This window comes from Punica granatum, chromosome 3 (genome assembly GCF_007655135.1).
Source record: "Punica granatum isolate Tunisia-2019 chromosome 3, ASM765513v2, whole genome shotgun sequence".
Classification (NCBI taxonomy): Eukaryota; Viridiplantae; Streptophyta; class Magnoliopsida; order Myrtales; family Lythraceae; genus Punica; species Punica granatum.
The window spans coordinates 37,836,155-37,856,623 of NC_045129.1; the positions used below are offsets into that span (position 1 = coordinate 37,836,155).

Consider the following 20,469-nt stretch of genomic DNA (forward strand, 5'->3'; position numbering starts at 1 on the left):
AACTCTTTCTTGCATTTCAGAAACCAAAGAAACACGTGTTGATTTTGGAAAAGATTTATCTCGTATATGAACAAGAAGTTGGCAAGTTATCGATATAATTATAATAAGGACAAATTTAGTTCAATAACAAAAAATTTAAAATACTGGATATCATAAAATCCAATCCTGATACTTTTGTTGCAACCATAAACTTAATTACCAGAATCCATATCATCATCATCACCTTAATAATTTCACGAACCTTTACATCTTGTTCGGATTGAAGGTTATGGAGGGTTATGAAAGGATGGGTTATGAAGAGATTAAAATAACCCATGTTTGACTTTTAAAATTTTTAAGAGGATGAAGGTTATGGAGGAATAGTTAATTCCACAGATAAGAAAATCAACCATTGAGATAGCATTATACAAAATAATCAACGGTCAGGATCTTTACCAAATTCTCACACCATCCCACCCACCCTTTAATGAAGTTTATTCAAACATAAAATTATACAAAATTAAAGAACTCCATAATCTACCTCATCCCATACTTCCATAACCCACCCCTCCATAACCTTTCATAAGATGCTATCCAAACAAAGTGTAAAAGATCCAGACATAATAATTATCTTTGCAATACAAACTCCATAAACTTGGTAACATGCAAACAACTAGACAAATTAGGTCAAATCTTTAAATGATCCAGGCCCTCCCTTTGAGCCCGCTGCCATGTTGAAGCTCAAGATAGTCCTTGTATTTCATCCCCGCATAAGCTGCTGGGCAGCTTCCGTTGTCTAGTAGTTCGGGGACAGGCTTAACTATTGTATCTGCTGATGGCCCGTTCGGTACAGCAATGGAAATCCTCGTGGCTGTGTTGTTCACAGCTGCTCGATGAAAGACACTCTTGTACTTCCCATTGGTAAAAACCTGCAAAAGGACAATGATATGTGTCTGTTTAGGTTTTCTTCTAGCTAGCCATTTTACAAATTACGAGTCAATTTCTGCTCATGAGGAAAAATAAATTTGTCATGTGACATGTATCACAAACCAATAAGAATTCACCAATTAAATATAGGTTTTTAAAAATATTATAAAAACAAATTTGTTAATAAAAATAGAATCTTTTATATTTTTTTGTGATACGATGTCACGTGATATATCTGTCAGACATAATACCTTCTAACTCACAAGGTCCTCAATTTACAGGCATACCATGGAAACCCCGACGGTTCGAAAAAGGTTGTGTATCGATCGAACTAGAAATGATCATCCCAAAAGACAACATTTTACAAAAAGGATAAGCAATGAGCAATTACAATAACGAAACATTGTTTCCATCAAAAAAAAAACGACACATTGTACCTATTCGGCCGTTTACCTATCAAAAAATTCCTTCCGAAAATGTTTCCAATTTCCTAAAAAAAATGAAACTACTTCTCTTCCATTTTAAAGAACTATGTCCAGCTATTTACCCAAAAAAAAAAGAACTATGATTAGCTTCTGGGGGGTAAAATGATGTTTGCACTATCCATCGGAAAAAAAAAAAAGATTTTTGTACTGTGAGAGATTCAAACTTTCATATTTTCTCTTGCACTTTCTATTTCAAGTAACATTTGATGTGTTCACTATCTCAAACAAGAGCACCCAAAGGAAATCACCATATTTTATCATCTAACATTAGACCTATATCTTAAAATTTAGCAAGTAATAGACTTATTTTGCTCATTTCTCCTTTTGAGGGGATACAACAAATAAATATAAGTAAGTAACATAGCATTTGGTAACGAAGTTAAGTTTGATTTAATTTGATTTAGTTTGATTTGAGGAGATTAAAACAAAAGTAATTGGGAAAAGTATTTAATAGAATTTAAAAAAGAAAATAAAAAGTAATGATTGTGTTGTTGAATTGAGAAATATGTGTGAAATTGAGGAAAAATGTTGAATAATTAAGAGAATTAAGTACTAAAAAATTAATTATAATAATAGATAAGAAAAAGTTTGAGAGAGAATTTGAATAAAAAGATTAAAAAAAAAAGTAATGATTGTGTTGTTGAATTGAGGGAAAAGTAAAATTAAGTTAAGTTAAGTTAAATTTAATTTCATAAACAAATATAGCAACTAGATTCGAACTCTTTTATCCAAAGTAAGTCAAAGTGTCGGAGCCTCGATGTGCAAGCAACAAAGATTTTAAGAAAAACTTGCATTTTGAGAGGGAAGAGGTTTACCTCAAGCTGATCACCGATGTTCACAAAGAAAGCACCTGGAATAATATTTGCAGCGACCCATTTGTCCTCGTGCTGAACTTGCAGCCCGTTGATCCCATTCTGTATGAGCACAGTTAAAAGACCGTGGTCCGTGTGAGGGGGCAAGCCTACTGCAAGCTCGGGCTGTGGACAAGGTGGGTATAGATTTGCATCGAAAAATTGCAGGCTCGATTCAAGATTCAGAGCCCTGTCCATATAAGATGATTCCAAACCCAGGCTCTCTGATATTCCTCCAAGTAGATCTCTCACCATCCCACGGATGGCATTAGTAAACTCCGCTAGCACTTCCCCTGCACAGTAAAGTTTGGGCTTATCTCTGAAAACTCTGCTATCTCAATTGAATATCATCGTCCGTGTCATCATAGTCATATATACTTGAAGACATAGCTAGTAATCTATTTCCTTCCAAGTCGCTTGATGTATAGGAAAATATAAAGGAAAATTAAGTAGATCAATTTCACACAGTACAAACCTAGCTAGAAGTATTATATACATTAATCAAAACATTAAAGTGTTAATTAAGACACAGTTAAATATAACACCTGAAACCTGCTGGCTTGCTTGGAGAGTGAAACTCTGGGTGAACCATAACCCTCAGATAATCCCTCCAGAATAAGACTTCAGTCACAGCAGCATCAGCGCCGGTGCCATGACAGATAGGATCCGATGTATGCTTCCCTTCATACTCTCTCTTCACCTCCTCTTCTTGATCGAAGAACTCCTTACAGCTATCCAGTATTTTGTTTATTAGGCCCTCATCCACCCTGTGATTGATCACCTGTATAATAAATTTGAAGAACCTATAAATTGGTGCACTCGGTTAAGTTTATAGGTATGGACTTATTCTGTGTCCTCGATTAAGTTGATTTAATAATATACATAAATCAAGTACCATGAAGCAGCCCCAATCTCGGCACATGTTTCCAAGGTTTCGTACGATTGGCGAACGTTGATCTGGAGTGCCAGAGGTCAACAAGGAGAAATCAATGACAGGGATCGGCTCTTGATCTTCTCCTGCTCCACCACTAGCAATTGCTTGATCAATTGTAGAGAGAGTCTGGAAGTTGTATATCGGTGGTATCTCGGTGAGGTTGTGCTTTTCTGCTAGGGCTTTGACAGTTGATGCCTTGAGTGTGGCCGCCATTGAAATCAGCAGAGGATGAACTCAGAGATATGAATGGACGCATCTGCAATGAATGATCAACAGTTTTTGTAAATCCGACGAGATTAATTCATGATACCGCTGATTTTCTTCATTCTAGGCCTCTTATATTATGCGTTATAAGAAGCCATAAATATATGTACTAATGAAGTGCAGAAATTAATTCGAGAATATGTTATTAACAGAGGAAAAATTAACGTGCAATAGAACAATATGTCATATTAATATTCAATTTCTTATTGCAAATGTTTTTTAGGGTTTTAAGTTCAAATAATTCGCATTTTCTATGATGATTACGTTTCCTTCCCATTTAAAAATTCCATTGCACTAAATATGGCCTAATACATTAAAAATTACAGAGTTGAAACGTTTAGGCAATGCTGTTAAAAGTTAAAACACAAAAAGTTACTACATTACGTACAGAAATCTCGAAAAACAGACAGCTGAAGACGGAAAACAGAAAATAATAAGTTCACCAAAAGAGAAAGCTGCTCCAATATATATATGCATATGTATCAGAGAGTTTTGCATGAATTATAAACAGAATAAGCGCGCATACCGAATTTATATCTTAGACTGAACGCATCAGAGCAAGTACTTAATTCAAAGTGAATAATCGAACCCCTTGAGTCCACCTAACCTTTCCGAGTTGGGCCTGCTGTTGTCAATGTCGAAGAAGTTGCAGAGAGGCGTTTGCGAAGACACAATATTACTGTATGAAGATCTACGACAGTCGCATGCATATATATATAAAGTGGACTACTGCCTTGAAGCATCGCGCGGTTCGGATTTCCTCAAGTTGAGTTCAGATCTGGGTCAACGAAATGTGCTCCTAGATCAAAACCAATATGCGGTTTGGCTCAACGCGTGTTCTTATTTTAAAAAATATTTCGAGTTCGAGTTTAATTTGTAAATAGAGAAAATTCACGATGAGAATTCCTCATTGGGTCGACGAAATCAGAATTCCTTGGCCATGTTGTGTACACTACGCAAAAAAAAAAAAGTGCTCCTCATGGACAAAACACCCACTTTAACCAGCCAATCGGTTCCGCGTTTATTCTCTTTAAGCAATGTTGGGTTCGAGTTATCACAGAGAAAATTCATGATTGTGAGAGTTTTATCTATTAATGGATTGACCTGATTCAAACTGAATTAATCAATATCCATATTTGTGGATATCGTGATGCATGTGAAAATAAATAAATAATATAATATATCTATTTATGTATAAAAACATATAAAATATTATATATTTTATTTTACAAGAAACTTTTGGCACTCTCACAAGTTTTTTTTTAATTCTACATTATTTTATTTATTTATTGTATAATATTATATAATCATTAACAGAATAAAATAAGAAAAAGAAAGAAATTTTGTCCCCTTTTGTGTTTTGTTTTATTAGACGATTTAAATTAAAAATATAATTACTTTATTCGTAAAAAATAAAATGAGATAATTGATCCTATTACATCATTTTTTTTAATGTTCGATCCCCTCATTACCAATTAAAAATTTTAAAAAAATTAATAATAGTGCGTGAGATTTGAATAATATGTGCGCGCATATATATACATAGCCACGGGTATTGTGCCCGTGCATGCACGGGTGGTGTTACCTTATATGGACATTGTATTTATGGTACTCCTATATTCACATGTTAGTACATTAATTTACTTGCATCATTTGATACAATTAATTGTGCTAAATTTAATATCAAGAGTTTACTATTAAGAGGTCCATTGAGTTGCTTCAATTGGTTAAAAAAGTTAACTGTAAGAGACACTTCAATGTTTAAAATATTAACAAAATATTGCAAAATACAACAATCAAAGTAATGATGAGAATAATATTAAAAATAAAGAAGAACATTTCTTTCAAGATTGGAAATAATACTCATAAAAAGTAGTGATTATGATCTCAATGAATTAATCAATATTGAATAAAATTTTTATGAAAGTAAAAGGGCCCATTCATTTTGCTTGTCTATAAATGAAATAGTTCTTTTATTTTTTAAATTTATGCCCAATAAAACAACATGAGTAATGATAGTTTTTTTTTGTTCATTAAAAATTGAATAGAATATATAATATGTTAAATATAAAATTAAATTGAAAGCAAAAAGGTATGTATAACATTATTTTTCACTTCACATTTTGGACTTTATATTCTCTATTTTTTTTATCTCATTAATTTACTAATGAAGTTTTTGTTGGAAAATCGAATATTAAAAAAGAAATATTTGTCAATTTTTATAGGATATGAGAGAGCAAATTAAATATTATGGTAGATTACATTAAAAATCATTAACTTTTGATCTCGATTCAAATCTATCATGTACTATCATTCATTTTTCATTTCTTATGGGAAAAGTAATGAAGAAGATCGAGCAGAAAGAGAAGTGATTATGATCTCAATGAAATAATCAATATTGAATGAAATCTTTTTTACCAAAGTAATAAGACCGATTCATTGTGCTTGTTTATGAATGAAATAGTTCTTTTATTTTTTTTAATTTATGCCCAATAAAACAATATGAGTATATGATAATTTCTTTCTGTTTTTATTCATTAAAAAATGAACATAATATATAATATATTAAATATAAATATTAAATATAAAGCAAAAAGTTCTATACAACACTATTTTTCACTTTACATATGGATTTTATATTCTCTTTATCTCACTAATTTACGAATGAAGTTTTAGTTGAAAAATTGAACATTAAGAAGAAATATTTGTCAATTTTTATAGGATATGATAGAGAAAAATAAGCACCGCGGTAGATTACAATAAAAATAATGAACTTTCAATCTCGTTTTAAATCTCTCATGTATTATTATTTGTGTTTTATTTTTTATGAGAAAAGTAATGAAAGAGATCGAGCAGAAGAGAGAAAGTTATAAGATTGATTATTTTATTTTCTTTTATACAAATGAAATAATTTTTTTTTTGAAATATCAAATTACCTAATAAGATAAAATAGGAATACGAACGGAGTTGTTTTCTTTTTCGTATTTTGTTTATTAAAGATTAAATAAAATATATAATATAATATAATATAATATAATACATTATTAGAATGATGAAGAATTAAAAAAATGCGAGAGTATGTCGTAATCTCTCTCATGTTACTCGAAATCTGACAACTTTATCGTATTTAAGATTAAAATGGGAAGAGATTAAGCATGCATGGAATTATTCTCAAGTTTTTTTTTCCCTCAAATTGTACGGATGTTCCTTGATAATCAACGATTCAACGCAGGTCCAGCTATGTGGGCGGCGTTACTTTTTGACCCCTCCGGTGGAAAATGACATTTTCTTTTTTAATTAAAAGAATTGATAATAAAGAGAGGATTGGTCGGTTCATATTTGAGTTTATTTAATTAGTTTTCTGTCAGAAATTTTTATTTAATTGGTTGAGCTTATAAAATTTTAAAAATTAAAAAAATTTAAAGAAAGCTCAAAAATCGAGAAAATAATGATCGGACCACAAAAGTTATAAACTTTATTTTAAAAAAATCAAAAATTTGAGAAAATTTCATTCAGCAATAGAGTGTTTTGAGACCATTTGGCAAGACTCTATCACAGCTTTGCTTTGTATTATACTAGACACACGACCCGCTCTACGCACGAATATAAAAAATAAAATTTTAAATTAGAATAGATTTAAATGAAAACATTAATTGATGGATTATAAATTTTGCAGGAGAAAAAAAAAAAGAAGGTGATGGGCGGCAAAAGAATACAGAGAGAGTGGAACAGAAAAAAGGGGAAAAAAAATTGGGCAGTGGATTAGTAGCTATTTATTTCATTTACTATCTTATCCTTTAAGTTGTGGTTTATAATAATTTGAGTTATTTTGTTAGAGGTATTTTGGGGAGTTAAAATAGTGAGACCAAAAGCCTCATCTATCCTTTTGTATATTAGTATAGATAATATATGTATTATATATTACATAAAATCGTCATGTATTTTTTTTTATGAATATAAAAATCATCATGTGATGTGCATGCGAGTCTGTTGCACGTTTTCGGGTAATTTTTTATGAATATAAAAATCGTCATGTGATGTGCATGTCAGTCTATTGCACGTTTTCGGGTAATTTTCATGCACTTTTTTTTGTTATTATTACATTGTATGTAGTATTATTATATTTTTTAGGTATGTATCTTGTATTCAATAGTTCAATGGACCCCGACTAATTTAGTTCGAATTAAATCAGTCCACTAAGAGAATAAAACTCTCATTTACTTCATTTATAAAACTCAAAAGTCAAACCCGAAACCTTACTTGGGACAAACTCCAAACTTATTCAACCAACCCATATTAATTTTTATTTATTATGTTACATTAAATCTTCCTCGAGATAACGGACAATGGTCGGAGCAGTTCCCAGATCTTCGACTTACGGCACCCCATGGATACCATACCCGTACCTTCCTACTGCCGTTAGATTGCTCAAGAGAGAGGGATTAGGATGATCCAATGGTCGAGAGGGGAGTGACGTAGGGGACCTGGAGGATACCGTCGAAGATCGTCAAAACTAATGAGAAAAGAACCGATCTAATGTTTTATCTAAGTACGTAAGTGTATATAATTTTTTGATAGTTTAATATGGTCTCCCATAGTATAAGAAAAGCTCACAAGGGATTTACTTTATTGTCCTTTAATGCCCTTTACATCACTATGTTCTCCACTCCAGCTATTTACTTTAGTGTCCATCAACACCGAAGTCATTGACCTCGGATCCCGATAAATGACAACCTCGGCCACTTCTCCACCCTCCTGAATTGATCTCTCTCTAGAACATCAAGAAATTCTCGACCAAGGCACGCGAACGATGGTGTGAAAGGATTCGGTTTTTACTAGCTAAGCTTTACTTAAAGTACGAGAAGCTAGCTAGCTTTTACCACACTTATGGCATCACTGGGAACGAATGAGGAAGTCGCGACTCGAAGCAGCTGATCATCATGAACAAGTTCGACCGACACTGGTCTCCAATGGCCATAGTCCCACTGCGAGTTCAGCAGCCTCATGCCCCGATACAAGCAATCCGAAGGTTATCTTTGATATCCCAGAACAGCTAGCTGTTCTCTCTCCAGATAAATCTCTGAAGCATAGCCTCAAATGGAAACTCCAGCTAGCCATGCAACAAATTTTCCGACCGTTGAGTTACCAAAAGCCATTTTCTTCTCAATCTAAGACATGAAGGCCGCCAATAATGATTTCTCATAAATTTAATCTGGAAAGATTGATCTCATCAACGTTGTCTTCGATATTATCTTGCGTTCCATGGCTACAAAACTCACAACTGATTTCGGGAGGCTTTACACACAAGCAGTGATCTATTCTCTTCTCTAACCAAGCTAGCCTTTTCTCGAAAATCAAAACGCCCATATGCATGAGCCGGATGTCGACCTGAGCCACTCTCGCACATGCCCGAAGGAGTATGTAGTAGTCAGCGTGGGCCACATAAGCCCAGACCCCATCATCGCTCTTCCTTTTGTAGTGAAGGTAATCGTGCCTCTTTATCTTCACCCTCGGAGGAATGTAGACGAACCGGTTCTCCTCCATGTCTAGTTTCAACTTCCTGATGGCTCTCTCTCTGTAAGTCTCGGCAGAAGTTCGATCACTGGGCCCTGCATTCTTATCCTCCATTGAAGACTCATAAGACTGGTCTGTATCATTTGAACTCTCGTCATGTAGTTTCTTGTTTTCTACGCTAGGATTCCTCTCACACTTATCACAATCTCTAGGCCTCTTTCCATTTGAATATTTAGCAAACCAAGGATCTTGATCGTCTGCCTGTTCAAAATTCTGGTTCAACAAGCATTATCAGCGCAAATTCAGGCAAAACAAGCAAAAGGTTATGCATGTCCTTTAGGAACAACTATGAGATATTACATACCTTGTTATTCTGATAAAATTCCCACAACTGTTCCATAGCTTTTTCTTCTTCGTAATCCTCAAAAGGAGGTTCCATACCAGCAAAAACTACATCCTTACAGTACTGGAGATAGGTCGGCAAGTCCTTGAAATACTCTGTCCACAAGTCATATTATGAAACTGAATATCTAATCTCTTTCACAGAAAGTTCGTTAAAAGAGTTTTCTGCAGTATACAATTTCTCAGATTTGTCATGGAAAGAATTTAGTTACCAGAGGTGTGACCAATCTCATTGTATCTCGCATGGAGCTTCTGCAGAAGCTTTTTAGCATCAAAATCATCGGAATTCTCAGAGTTTCCATCTGGGCTGGAGCTACATGCACCTTCAGACAAGCTCTTCTCCCATTCTCCAAAACCATTTATGTTGTACAGAATCCTGATGGCCACGATTAAGATAGACATAACACCAACTCGGGTGGGGAGCCTCTTCTCGCTCGAGGACAGCCAAAGATCAGGTGGCATCGACCATTCCTGTATCAAGCGGGCTTGCGCGAGAATTCTCTCCTCGGGAAGAGACAGCTCATCAAGGTATCGAGAGGCTATCGCACAAAAGTTTACTGGAGGAAACTCCAGCCCTATAAGCTGACCAATCGAAGCAGCTAGAGATTCCAACTTCTGTGAGGATACTGATTCAGAGGGCCTGAACATGAGACTGGAACTCAAGGGACAAGCATTAGAGGGTGGTCCGATGTCCTTTTCGATCTCAGTAAAGGCAGAAAAGTATGGGAGCTTCCCTTCGACCGACCACTGGACCATATCCGAGGGGAGAATTGGTTCTCTTGCAACATGGCAGGCGAGAAAGGAAATGGCCATGGAAGAGGATAATGGTATTCTCTTTCTCAAGGACCTGTACCATATCATGACTGCTCGCTGCCCGTGCATGTTTTGAGGTTCAGCTCTGAACTTGAGAGGTAGCTTCTTAGGCTCTTCAACATCACCTGCATATCAATCACGAGGATTCCAGTTGAGTATAAAATCTCATAGGAGCCAAACAGAAACTCTCTACGCGTGAACTCGATAATGGCAGATGATGCAACTACCCAGGAGAAGGTTTATAACGGACAACTAAACATATCAAGTAAACATCACGCACAATTTGTTCAGCGATAATTCATTACCAAGACTACAGAATATTCATTTGAGCAGTATGCTTATCACATTATCACTGATTCTCAAATAACCAAAGAAAGCCCTTTATTGTGCAAATGTGCACTTGCAGTTCTCTGAAAACAGTGGAGTAAGTATCAGAACTTCCGATCACAATCACAATCGTACGCATTGCATGTGTTACTAAACTGCAATCAAAGTATTGATTTTGGCCACTTCTCCTGTAAAAGAAACTACTCAACGACACTCCCATTACTGTAAGTATCCAAATTAAGCTCTTTTCCACCTAATCAAAGAAACTTTTTGCCCAAAGTATACCTTGTCTTTGAGTTTCTGAATCGGTAATGGTCTTTTCAGCCCAACTGTCATCGAAAACCTGGGTGGCAGCCACAAACCGAAGCCAAATTGGGCCACAGATCCGACCAACCAGCGGATTCGCACCACACTCCTTCACCAGAGCCTCGCACTGAAGCTGCACCATAAGCTGCAATCCCATCACATACCTGATCCTCACCTCATTGTAGTAATCCTCACGGCTCAGAACCCTGGACCCCATCGAGGGGGCGAAGTCGTCCGGCGTCACAGGACCAATGGAGCCGAAGACGTCAGCGGCGGGGGAAGGGTAGGGGTCATAGGCGTCGTCCTGCTGCTGCTCCTTCTTGGGGGATTTGGGGCTTAGGGTTAGGGCAGTCCAGAGCTGGGACTGGGAGGCGAGGGACTCGTACTTGACAGCGGAGGCGAGGGGGGCTTGGCGGCGGTGGCTGGCGTGGTAGAGGGCGCCGCGGTTGGAGTTCTCGACGAAGTCCTCGTCGGCGACCCCAGTGTCAACGATGTCGTCGGCCTGGGAGCCGCATCGGGTGCAATAGAAGAAACCGTCGGAGCCGTCGGCGAAGCCCACGTTGCCGCAGGCCTGGCACATGATGTTCAGCGTGTCGCAGCCTCCCTCCATCGGCAGGACCAGGGAAGCAGAACGGAGGAAGTTGAGAAGCCGTCACACAGGTGATAGTTTTTGGCGGCACCGTTCACTGTTCTCCCTCGTTCATTCCGGCGTTCAGGATGTTTTGGGTTTTTATTCAAGCCCACACGGGGGAATTCGACCTTGAAATTATTATTTTTTTTTATGCAATCATTTTTTATTTGTCGAATTGTAATTATTGATGAATAAATAAATTATTTTTATGAAAAAACTATCAATTCCATCCCTGAGTTCACAACGGCCTTCAATTTGATTCTCGAAGAAATTTTGCTATCGATATAGTCCATGATATCTTATTCCGTCTATCAAAATGATGCAGTGTTAAGTTAGAGTGATAAAAATCTGACCTGCAGGGACGTGGGGACAAAAATATAACTTAACATGGATAGTACATAAATATATACGAGCATTGTAGAAAATGACTATCTAAGCATGGCAACTAGGAAAAAAGATGAGCCAGCTCCTACTTAAAGTAGCTTTCCCACACGTGAATGCAACTAGGAATTTGAGTATAGGTCAAGACCAGAAAAGAACATGGGTTCTACTATTTTTTCTTTTTTTTTTTTTTCTACCGTCTCGCGATACATGTTCATATATCTCGATAGTAAAACGTTGAACTAAAACCTTAGTACGATGATAATTCTTAATTGAACGCCTAACTCTTGTTTCGCGTACGCTATATAATAACGTTATTGGAGCCACGAGTCAAGTAAAATCGTCAAATCATAATGTCAAATCGTTCCCCTTAGGACAAAAACACCCACTACGAAATTTTGATTTAAAAATTGTGTAACCACAGAAAAAATAAAAAATAAAAAATAAAAAAAAAATAGGCAACCCCCCTCCCCTCGCCTCGGTCTTGACCCCCCTGCAGTCAGCAAAAGCAACCTCTCTCTTCTCTGTCTCCTCTCTGCTCACGGAGAAATGATCGGCAACGTGGAATTATAGCAATTTCCGCCATTGTTGCAGGGGACATAGATCTTCTTTTTCACCGTTGCGAAAGCGTTATCCGTTGGAGCTGGGGTTGGGATAACAGGACCAGCAACCGATTGCTTCCACACAACAAGCGACAGCTCACGATTCCCTCCTCCTCTTCGCTTGCAATCGAATCGACTTCTCTCTACTTCTCCCTGATAACAATGCCGTCTTCACTTCTCCCCGTCACCAACCCATCGTCCCGGCACTCGCCTCCCATCATGCCGCCCCTTCTCATCTCTAAGGCCGACGACGACGATCCCACCACCCGTCTCATGATCTCCTCCTACGACGATGAAAAGGCGATGCAGGTCCGCCCCCTCCTATCCCGGACCTCGAGCTATTCTTCCACCACGGCCATGGCGGCTCCCGCAGGCCCCGTCGTCCCCAACGGCCATCAGCGCCGGCGCCGGATCTCGAGCGAGAGCTGCCTGCCTTCTCTGTCGGGCTCGGGCACAGATGATGGGGACTCCCTAGAGCGTGAGGTCGAGCATGCTGCCGCGGAGACGTTTCTGTTGACACGCCTGAGCTTGAAGCTGTTGAGATATCTCGGGTACGATTGCTTGTTACTACTCGTTTCTCATCGGAGTCGATCTCTCTGCTAAAAATGAGGCATTTTGCAATCAATCAAATGAAATGGGGGAACTTATTTAGTTTGATTTGATGCTAAGTGAGTAATTTTTTTTCCATTGAAAACATCGAGGAATTCACGAAAGGACATCAAAGGATTAATTTTGCTCCCTACCTGTTAAGAGCAACATAAGGAATCACAGGGCCTCACTATGGCAAGAAGTGAGTATTTCCATGTACAGTTGGTGAATGGAAATTGCTAACTTAGAGTCGGAAAACTTTCTGGTGGAGTTATTGACCGTGGTCGCCGCAGTGAAGGAAACATTTTGGAACAATATGCATATGCCGCAAACGAGTAAGGCTGCAGCAGTAGCTCTGGCGGATAATGTATACTATCTGGTATTAAAAGATGATGGCCAAACAAATAAACTTGTCCAGATGGTTGATGTAATTAATGGCGTCTTTTAATCCACATTATTGCCTCAAAATGCTAAGCATTCTATGGTATAGGGTATGCACTGTATCCATTTTGTGGTAATTGAGATCCTTATTCATGGAAATCTGAACCGCTTCGTGTTGCCTGATCTTATAAATTTTGTTCAGGGTAGGCTACAGATGGATCACAAGATTTCTGGCTCTTGGTTGTTATGCCTTTTTGCTCATGCCTGGTTTTATCCAAGGTCTGCGGTTTTCTGTGGTTACATAAATGGTTAAACTTTGATGGCTTATCAGTTTAACTGGTCTCCTTTAATCTTGCAGTTGGATATTCATACTTCCTTTCTAAACAGATCCGCAGAGGTATAGTATACGGGGATCTTCCAAGAAATAGGTATGGTGATGAAACTTGGCTTAGATTTATGCATCAGATTTGCCAAAATTTTGTAACCTCAATTTGCGGAATGTGTCTTGCAATAACCGCCAGTTTTTTCTGTCCAGACTCGATTTATATCTTCCTAAAAACATGGATGGGCCCAGACCTGTTATTGCATTTATAACTGGTGGAGCCTGGATTATTGGGTGAGTGGCTTGCTAAATGAGCGTCACACAGATATAATGGAATTGTATTACGTACTTGCAGTCTAATTTCATTATTCAAATATATTCTCTAAAAACTAATTCTGTTCATGTAGTTATAAAGCATGGGGCTCCCTTTTAGGTCAACAGTTAACTGAGAAAGGCATCATAGTGGCATGCATTGACTACAGGTATGTTCTACTTCATTCTGCAAATGCACACACTCTTACTCTCAGTTAATTCTAATGTCGACCAAATAAACAAGATGATCTGCTGGTGATAAATCCTTGGAAACTTCATTTTGTTTGTATCATGATCCAGGACGCAGTTATTGCTGTGATTAGATTCTCATGCTTGGGAGTTTGCATGATACTTTAAGGGGGGGGGTGGCTCATAAGAACCTGTTGTTATATCATGTGACACATCTCCTGTCATTATCTTAGATTCTTAATTGACTATGAATATCTTGTGCATGGATGTTGATGAGGTAAAACTGAATTTGCACAGGCTCTCTATGGACTAATATTTATTATTATTATTATCTCCTGAAAGAAGCTAAAGCCTGAATTTCATTTTTGGCACCTGCTGGTAGAAATTTTCCTCAAGGCACCATTAGTGATATGGTCACAGATGCTTTACAAGGTATCTCATTTGTATGCAACCATATCACCGAATATGGTGGTGACCCAAACAGGTAAAAAAAATTTATTAGTGTATTTTTTCCTTGAAAATAATTATACAACTAGTTGTTTGCATTCATTTCCTAGTATAGAGATTAGTTAAATAAATGCTTTCGGTGTGTAGAATATACGTAATGGGACAGTCAGCTGGTGCACACGTTGCTGCTTGTGCACTGATGGAGCAAGCAATTAAAGAGTCTGCTGAAGGAGAGAGCACTTCCTGGAGTCTCTTACAGATAAAAGCTTATTTTGGATTATCAGGAGGGTTAGTGCTACTTATATCATTTCCAGTGACTTGTCTTTTCTTTTTCACGGGTTGGGAACATATTTTTCTTCATGTGAAATGACAAATTGTGAGCGTCATATAGTTGGCCAGAATTGCTTGTTCTCAAGGTTAAGTGAAATCCGGTTGGTTGATCTATAATTTATTGATCCAGTTATATTCTTACATTGTTTTTGTTCAATGAAAAGGTATAATCTGTTGAATCTTGTGGACCACTTCCACAATCGTGGACTGTACCGTTCTATTTTCTTGGGGTATGCTCTGCGCTCTTGTAGATTATAGTGGGCATGATGAAGTTTGATTTCTACTCTGCTGTCCAATCAATTGAATTGGTTGCTTTAAAAACTTCTGCAGCATAATGGAAGGTGAACAATCATTGAGAAGATTCTCTCCAGAGTTGATGGCACAAGACCCAAATGTCAGGACTGCTGTTTCTCGTCTCCCTCCTTTTGTTCTTTTCCATGGTACTGCAGACTACTCGATCCCATCAGATGCCAGGTTTGTTTCTCTTCTGAAATAAACTTTTTTGAGTATGAGTGCCTTTTCTTCAAGTTTCTGCATAGTCTTTCTGTGGAATAGCAGAGATTGGCCTAACTGTTTCGTTGACTTGCACTTCCTTCATTTGCAGTAAAACTTTTGCTCAGACTCTTCAAAGGCTTGGAGTCAAAGCTGAATCAATACTTTACGAGGGCAAAACTCATACGGATTTGTTTCTCCAGGTGAATTAATCTCTCGTGATAATTTGGTGTTACAAGCATTTTGTCTTTTTGTTCAAATTGCATCAATCAGTAACTATTGTTCATTTGATTAGGACCCAATGAGGGGTGGGACGGATGATATGTTGGAAGATTTGGTCAATTATATTTATGCCGACAACCCAAAAGCTCTGGCCAAGATTGCAGAGGCTCCTCCAAGAAGACGAATGGTACCCGAGTTCATGTTGAAGTTGGCCCATTCCGTTAGTCCATTTTAGATGGGCGTGTTTACGCGTTTCTTATAGCTCGATTAGCCTGTAGCCTGTAAATAGTCAATTCTTCCGAATATTGCTGTGTTCTTGTAAGAGTGTAATTGTTTTTACCCAATTTCGTGTAACGCTGCTTCTTGCTCTTTCTACTGCCTGTTATATTTGAATTTCAGTGCTAAAGAATGAAATGCAGATGCATATAAATCATTATCGATAAGCATTTATCAGCTTATATTTTCTTTGATGTTTGCATCCAAGTCATCTCGAGCTGTAGCTCATAGTTCAATTGCAGTCCCCATGATTGTGCCAGGAACATGCATCCTTTGAACGGAATAACATCATGTGACAGACAAGACTGCATAAATCCCAGATAAACATCGACAGTCGAGCAGATCCAGAATTAGTTAACTTGAAGAATTGAAGTCCAGATAGAATGGGGCCATCTCCCCTGCTTCTAATCATCGACTACGTTCTAGTGCATGACGTTCATCTCCTGATATGTTTCTTGAAGAAGGGCACACCCGCTCCCCCTCTCAGATCTCAGGGGAAAAAAAGGGCCAACAGGCCAAGTTCCCTTCTTTGATGGGAGAGATAAAGTTTATGGGAGACAGCCACACCCTGCTAACATCTATGTCGGCTCTTGGGATGTCGGGAGGCAGCCTCCTGTTAACGCTCATGCTTTTCCACCGCCTCCATAGATGCCAACCAAGTACAACGAGAACAGATAGTATACAATTAGACAAAACAACGCCATCAAGAAATTGCTACAATTAATCATCTGCAAGAAAGCATCGATATACCGTTGTTTCTTGTGATAAATCTTGCTGCAGAAAGTAGCCTAATGAAGGAAAAGATGAATAAAAGCTCGATAGTTCTAGTCCAGACCGACTTGTAGTGACTAAATGAAAAGCCTGATTAGCTTCATCAGCTTTCCCTAGTTTCTTCCTTCTCGATACATATCAATATTGTGTGTACCCCAGAGTGTTCAATGTATCAAAAATTATTGATCCATTGGTTCACCGGTCAAGCTGCAGCGTAGAGAACCACCCTGGCCTGCTAAACACGAGAAGGAACAGGCCACGGCGAGAATTAAACAATGCCCAAAGAATTGCCAGCCCGATGATGAGCCCGGTCTAATCCATCTGAGGCCGGCCCAGAACAGGAATACTTCTGATTTGCTAGTGAAATTCGCCCACTAACATTAAAGTTTATCGCCAAGTGCACCACATCTTGTGGTTAAGAGAATTTCTCGTAAGAATTTTTCTTTCCCCCTTTTGAAGTAGTTAACATTTCAACAAATTTGATCAGGAATTTGGTGAATGAACTTTCACTTGTTAAGACTTATAGAGCCGTCATATTGGAAATTTATTGTAGCTGAGCATTCATTCGCATATACACACATGATTTTCATTTTCCATATTCTCCCTTTTTAGTGGTATCTCATCTTGTCTTTTCATCTCTTTTATTCATTTTTCTTTCTTAAACCAGGTGTCCTCAGTTTGCCGGACAATGCCAAATTCAGCAGTTTACCCTCGAAGCATTTAGAGACCTTTTGCCTTGTCCTGATAAATTTCATAGTCTTCTTTTCTTCTTTATCTGTGCAGTAGATCATCGATTGTAAAGATTTGTCACCTATATATTCATGCGATCTTGTTAAATCACATATATATGACATTGTTTTATGTTGAAGTAGCCCAGAAACAGATTCCCGACCAGTGTTGTCTACTCCAATTATCGTTATTTCTTATCAGTGTATTATGGAGGAGATGTAATAGACTACGCTATCATCATTCCTGATTCACTATGTCATTTTATTCATCAAACGGAGCTGGTAAGGCAAGAAAAACATGACAGTAGTTTTGTGATCAAAGAAGGCAAACAACAACAAAGAAAATGCCCATTCACTTAATTGATAAAGTTTAGATCGACCCTGTCCTCATTTTGGGTCTTCGAGGTCGTCTAGGCTTCCACTTGAATACCAGACATACCTCAACATTTTTTGCTCAATGAAAAGATACAATCTGTTGCATCTCGTAGACCACTCTCCAAATCTTGACGGTACCATTCCATCATCTTATGTTATGCTCTGCTCTCTTGTTATTTACAGTTGACACCATGAATTTAAATCTCTGCTCTGCTGTCCAACCAGTTGAAATGGTTGCTCCAATATAACTTCTGCAGCATATAATGGAAGGTGAGCAACCATTATGAAGATTCTCTCCACAGTTGATAGCAACGGACCCGGATGTCGGAACTGTTGTTTCTTGTCTCCCTCCTGTTCTTTTTCACTGTGGACTACTCAATTCGATCAGCTGCCAGATTTGTTACCAGTTCTGAAATAAACTATTTTGTAGAGGATAGGTGCCGTTTCTGCGGACTAGCAGAAAACTGGCCTAACTGCTTTCTCACTTACACTTCATTGTTTTGCAGTAAAACTTCCGATAATACTCCTCAAAGTCTTGGAGCCAAAGCTGAATCGAAACTTTACGAGGGGAAAATTTCCCCAGGATTTGTTTCTCCAGGCGGTTTGATCTCTCAATAATGTAACGTAGTACATTAGTTTATCTTTTTGTTCAAATAGCGTCAACAGTAACTAATTGCTCATTTGAATAGGATCCAATGAGGGGTGGAATGGATGCTATGCTAAAAGACTTGGTTAATTATATATATGCTGACAACCCAGAAGCTCTGGCCAACAATGCAAAGGCTCCTCCTAGAAGACGACTGGTACCGGGAGTTCATGTTGAAGTTGGCCCGATCTGTTAGTCCATTTCAGATAGGCATGTTTTACGCTTAACTTATAGCTCGATTAGCTTATAATAGCTATTCTTCTGAACAGTGCAGTATAATTGTAACAGTGAAACTGTTTTAGCCCTTATTCCGTGTATCGGGGCTTCGTGGTCTTTCTACTGACAGCTATAGTCTGAGTTTCGATGCAAAAGACTGTATGCAGATGCAAAAATCATTAGGGCAAAACTAGAAGACAGTTTACCCACTAAAGATTCCACTCGTCAATTAAGACATCAATGGTGTAACTTTGTGTCACTTCAACCATTCACAATTTTAAAATGGATTTACTTTATAAAAGCATTAATTTAGGAAAAAATATGATTCACTTTATCAGTATATGTTTTACTTTAGTGGAATATATATGGGTGCGTGTGCGTGTGAATATAGATGAGTAACAATCAATTTAAATGCATGTAAATAGGGATAGTCATTTTTATCACCTACATGCATTCTTATTGGATGTAACTCAGCCACTTGGTTGGGTAATACTCGCCCTCGTCGCTTCTAATAACCTTTGCCGTAAGCGTGGTGTCTGGACGAGACTTGTGAAGTGTTGAAAGTCTCCCCAGGCAGGGGCTGGTAACCTGAGAAGACTTTCAAAGTCAATGTCATCGACGACGACGACTAGCTTGCTGGAAATTAATCAATGCATCCTGCAGTTCATCTTCGAATCTCTTACTTAAAGAAGGCCAAAGCTTCCCTGCCTCCCAAGAAAGAAACCCAAGAAGTACAGGGAAAAACAGAAAAGATATGGCTAGGTTCTCATCTCCTACAATACCCTGCTTTCTCTTGATTGTGATGAGCTCATATCAACTTGCTTTCCTGGGCCAAGCTGGGAGAATCATGCGCTGTAAGAACACTCTTCCGTTGTACGCCACCCAGTTATGTTTAGCTCCGTGTTACTTAAAATCCTTCCATTACGTTTATATGCTCGTTTCATATTTGATCATGGACATCATCTTCACTCGTTCGTTTATGTACTGTCATGTAGTCTCTTAAAGTGGTGGAGTTTGGTGAAAATAGCTACCAAACCCACAGTGGAATGGCTCCAACTCCAATTTATACATTCTCACCGAGGCTATACAGTTATGGCTATCCTAACAGCATACATACTAAAATCTAAGCTAAGGGAATGAATTAAGTCTTACGCTGAGTACTTTGCCATATAATCCTGTCTCGGACGTGATTTCTGCATCCATGGGATGTTTTTGGTGAGGTAGGGCTCGTTGTCAAATAGCTAGAGATGCCGGGGCTTAAGAATATTCTAATCAACAGAAAAGGTTAGGGGCACTTCTTGTAATTCGACGATATCCTAGACTCCATTTTTAGCTATATAATCTAACTCATCCTTCATGGCATCTGACCAAAGTGAGGAGTTATCCTTACCCAAGGCCTGTGAAAACATTGTGGGGTCTTCCTTAGGTCCAACATCAAAGTCGGACACCACAAGGTATATAAGATAGTCATCAGAAATAGCAAGTCACCTAGTTCTTGAGGATATCCTTAAATAAACTTGTTCAGTGTCCTGAATAGAACTAGTTGGCTCTTTTGGTTGAACCATAATTTCACTAGGAGCAGTTTGTTCCTGGTTTGATTGCTCTCTATGATCGACCGATCGATTATACCTTAATGCAACCAAAGGTATTGTAGGTACGAAACACCTTCTCGAGCTTCCTCAAACTCAATAGTTCGAGTACCATTACTCCCACTAGGTTCAACATCCTCAAGAAACCTTGCATTATTTGATTCGACAA

The 20,469-nt window shown here is 38.0% G+C and overlaps 3 protein-coding genes across 4 annotated transcripts; 1 reads left to right on the plus strand and 2 right to left on the minus strand.

The window, feature by feature from the left end:
- Nucleotides 1–592: 592 nt before the first annotated feature.
- Nucleotides 593–3,422, minus strand: LOC116201757 (protein DMR6-LIKE OXYGENASE 1-like). Its single transcript, XM_031533152.1, has 4 exons — nt 3,138–3,422; nt 2,786–3,023; nt 2,207–2,535; nt 593–908 (listed from the first exon to the last, which is right to left on the minus strand). The coding sequence occupies exons 1-4, from the start codon at nt 3,387–3,389 to the stop codon at nt 675–677; spliced, it is 1,053 nt and encodes a 350-aa protein (XP_031389012.1). The 5' UTR covers nt 3,390–3,422; the 3' UTR covers nt 593–674.
- A 4,616-nt stretch (nt 3,423–8,038) lies between these two features.
- Nucleotides 8,039–11,549, minus strand: LOC116200948 (TATA box-binding protein-associated factor RNA polymerase I subunit B). The gene is made up of 4 exons (XM_031531961.1): nt 10,782–11,549; nt 9,569–10,294; nt 9,319–9,452; nt 8,039–9,227 (listed from the first exon to the last, which is right to left on the minus strand). The coding sequence occupies exons 1-4, from the start codon at nt 11,410–11,412 to the stop codon at nt 8,640–8,642; spliced, it is 2,079 nt and encodes a 692-aa protein (XP_031387821.1). The 5' UTR covers nt 11,413–11,549; the 3' UTR covers nt 8,039–8,639.
- Nucleotides 11,550–12,288: 739 nt separating this feature from the next.
- On the plus strand, nt 12,289–16,145 carry LOC116201617 (probable isoprenylcysteine alpha-carbonyl methylesterase ICMEL1). Of its 2 annotated transcripts, none has more exons than XM_031532897.1 (11): nt 12,289–12,967; nt 13,588–13,664; nt 13,744–13,813; nt 13,921–14,001; nt 14,115–14,189; nt 14,591–14,692; nt 14,803–14,943; nt 15,150–15,215; nt 15,316–15,459; nt 15,590–15,680; nt 15,773–16,145. In XM_031532897.1, exons 1-11 carry the CDS (start codon nt 12,579–12,581, stop codon nt 15,932–15,934), a joined length of 1,398 nt encoding a protein of 465 aa, XP_031388757.1. In that variant the 5' UTR covers nt 12,289–12,578; the 3' UTR covers nt 15,935–16,145. The 2 variants fall into 2 exon arrangements, with proteins under 2 accessions (XP_031388757.1, XP_031388758.1); XM_031532898.1 differs by lacking the exon at nt 12,289–12,967 and adding an exon at nt 13,182–13,206 and having other exon boundaries at nt 13,593–13,664.
- Nucleotides 16,146–20,469: the final 4,324 nt, after the last annotated feature.

What these genes read in the sequence shown, in the direction of transcription:
- LOC116201757 (XM_031533152.1), bottom strand. Translation starts at nt 3,389, where the DNA reads ATGGCGGCCACACTCAAGGCATCAACTGTCAAAGCCCTAGCAGAAAAG. An exon ending in CAAGCCAGCAGGTTTCAGGT is followed by an intron (nt 2,536 to 2,785) that starts GTTATATTTAAC and finishes TTTACTGTGCAG; the next exon opens with GGGAAGTGCTAGCGGAGTTT. An exon ending in ACATCGGTGATCAGCTTGAG is followed by an intron (nt 909 to 2,206) that starts GTAAACCTCTTC and finishes GTCCTTTTGCAG; the next exon opens with GTTTTTACCAATGGGAAGTA.
- LOC116200948 (XM_031531961.1), bottom strand. Translation starts at nt 11,412, where the DNA reads ATGGAGGGAGGCTGCGACACGCTGAACATCATGTGCCAGGCCTGCGGC. An exon ending in TTCAGAAACTCAAAGACAAG is followed by an intron (nt 10,295 to 10,781) that starts GTATACTTTGGG and finishes ATTGATATGCAG; the next exon opens with GTGATGTTGAAGAGCCTAAG. An exon ending in TGAGATTGGTCACACCTCTG is followed by an intron (nt 9,453 to 9,568) that starts GTAACTAAATTC and finishes ACTTGTGGACAG; the next exon opens with AGTATTTCAAGGACTTGCCG.
- LOC116201617 (XM_031532897.1), top strand. Translation starts at nt 12,579, where the DNA reads ATGCCGTCTTCACTTCTCCCCGTCACCAACCCATCGTCCCGGCACTCG. An exon ending in GGTGGAGCCTGGATTATTGG is followed by an intron (nt 14,002 to 14,114) that starts GTGAGTGGCTTG and finishes CTGTTCATGTAG; the next exon opens with TTATAAAGCATGGGGCTCCC. An exon ending in ATACGGATTTGTTTCTCCAG is followed by an intron (nt 15,681 to 15,772) that starts GTGAATTAATCT and finishes TCATTTGATTAG; the next exon opens with GACCCAATGAGGGGTGGGAC.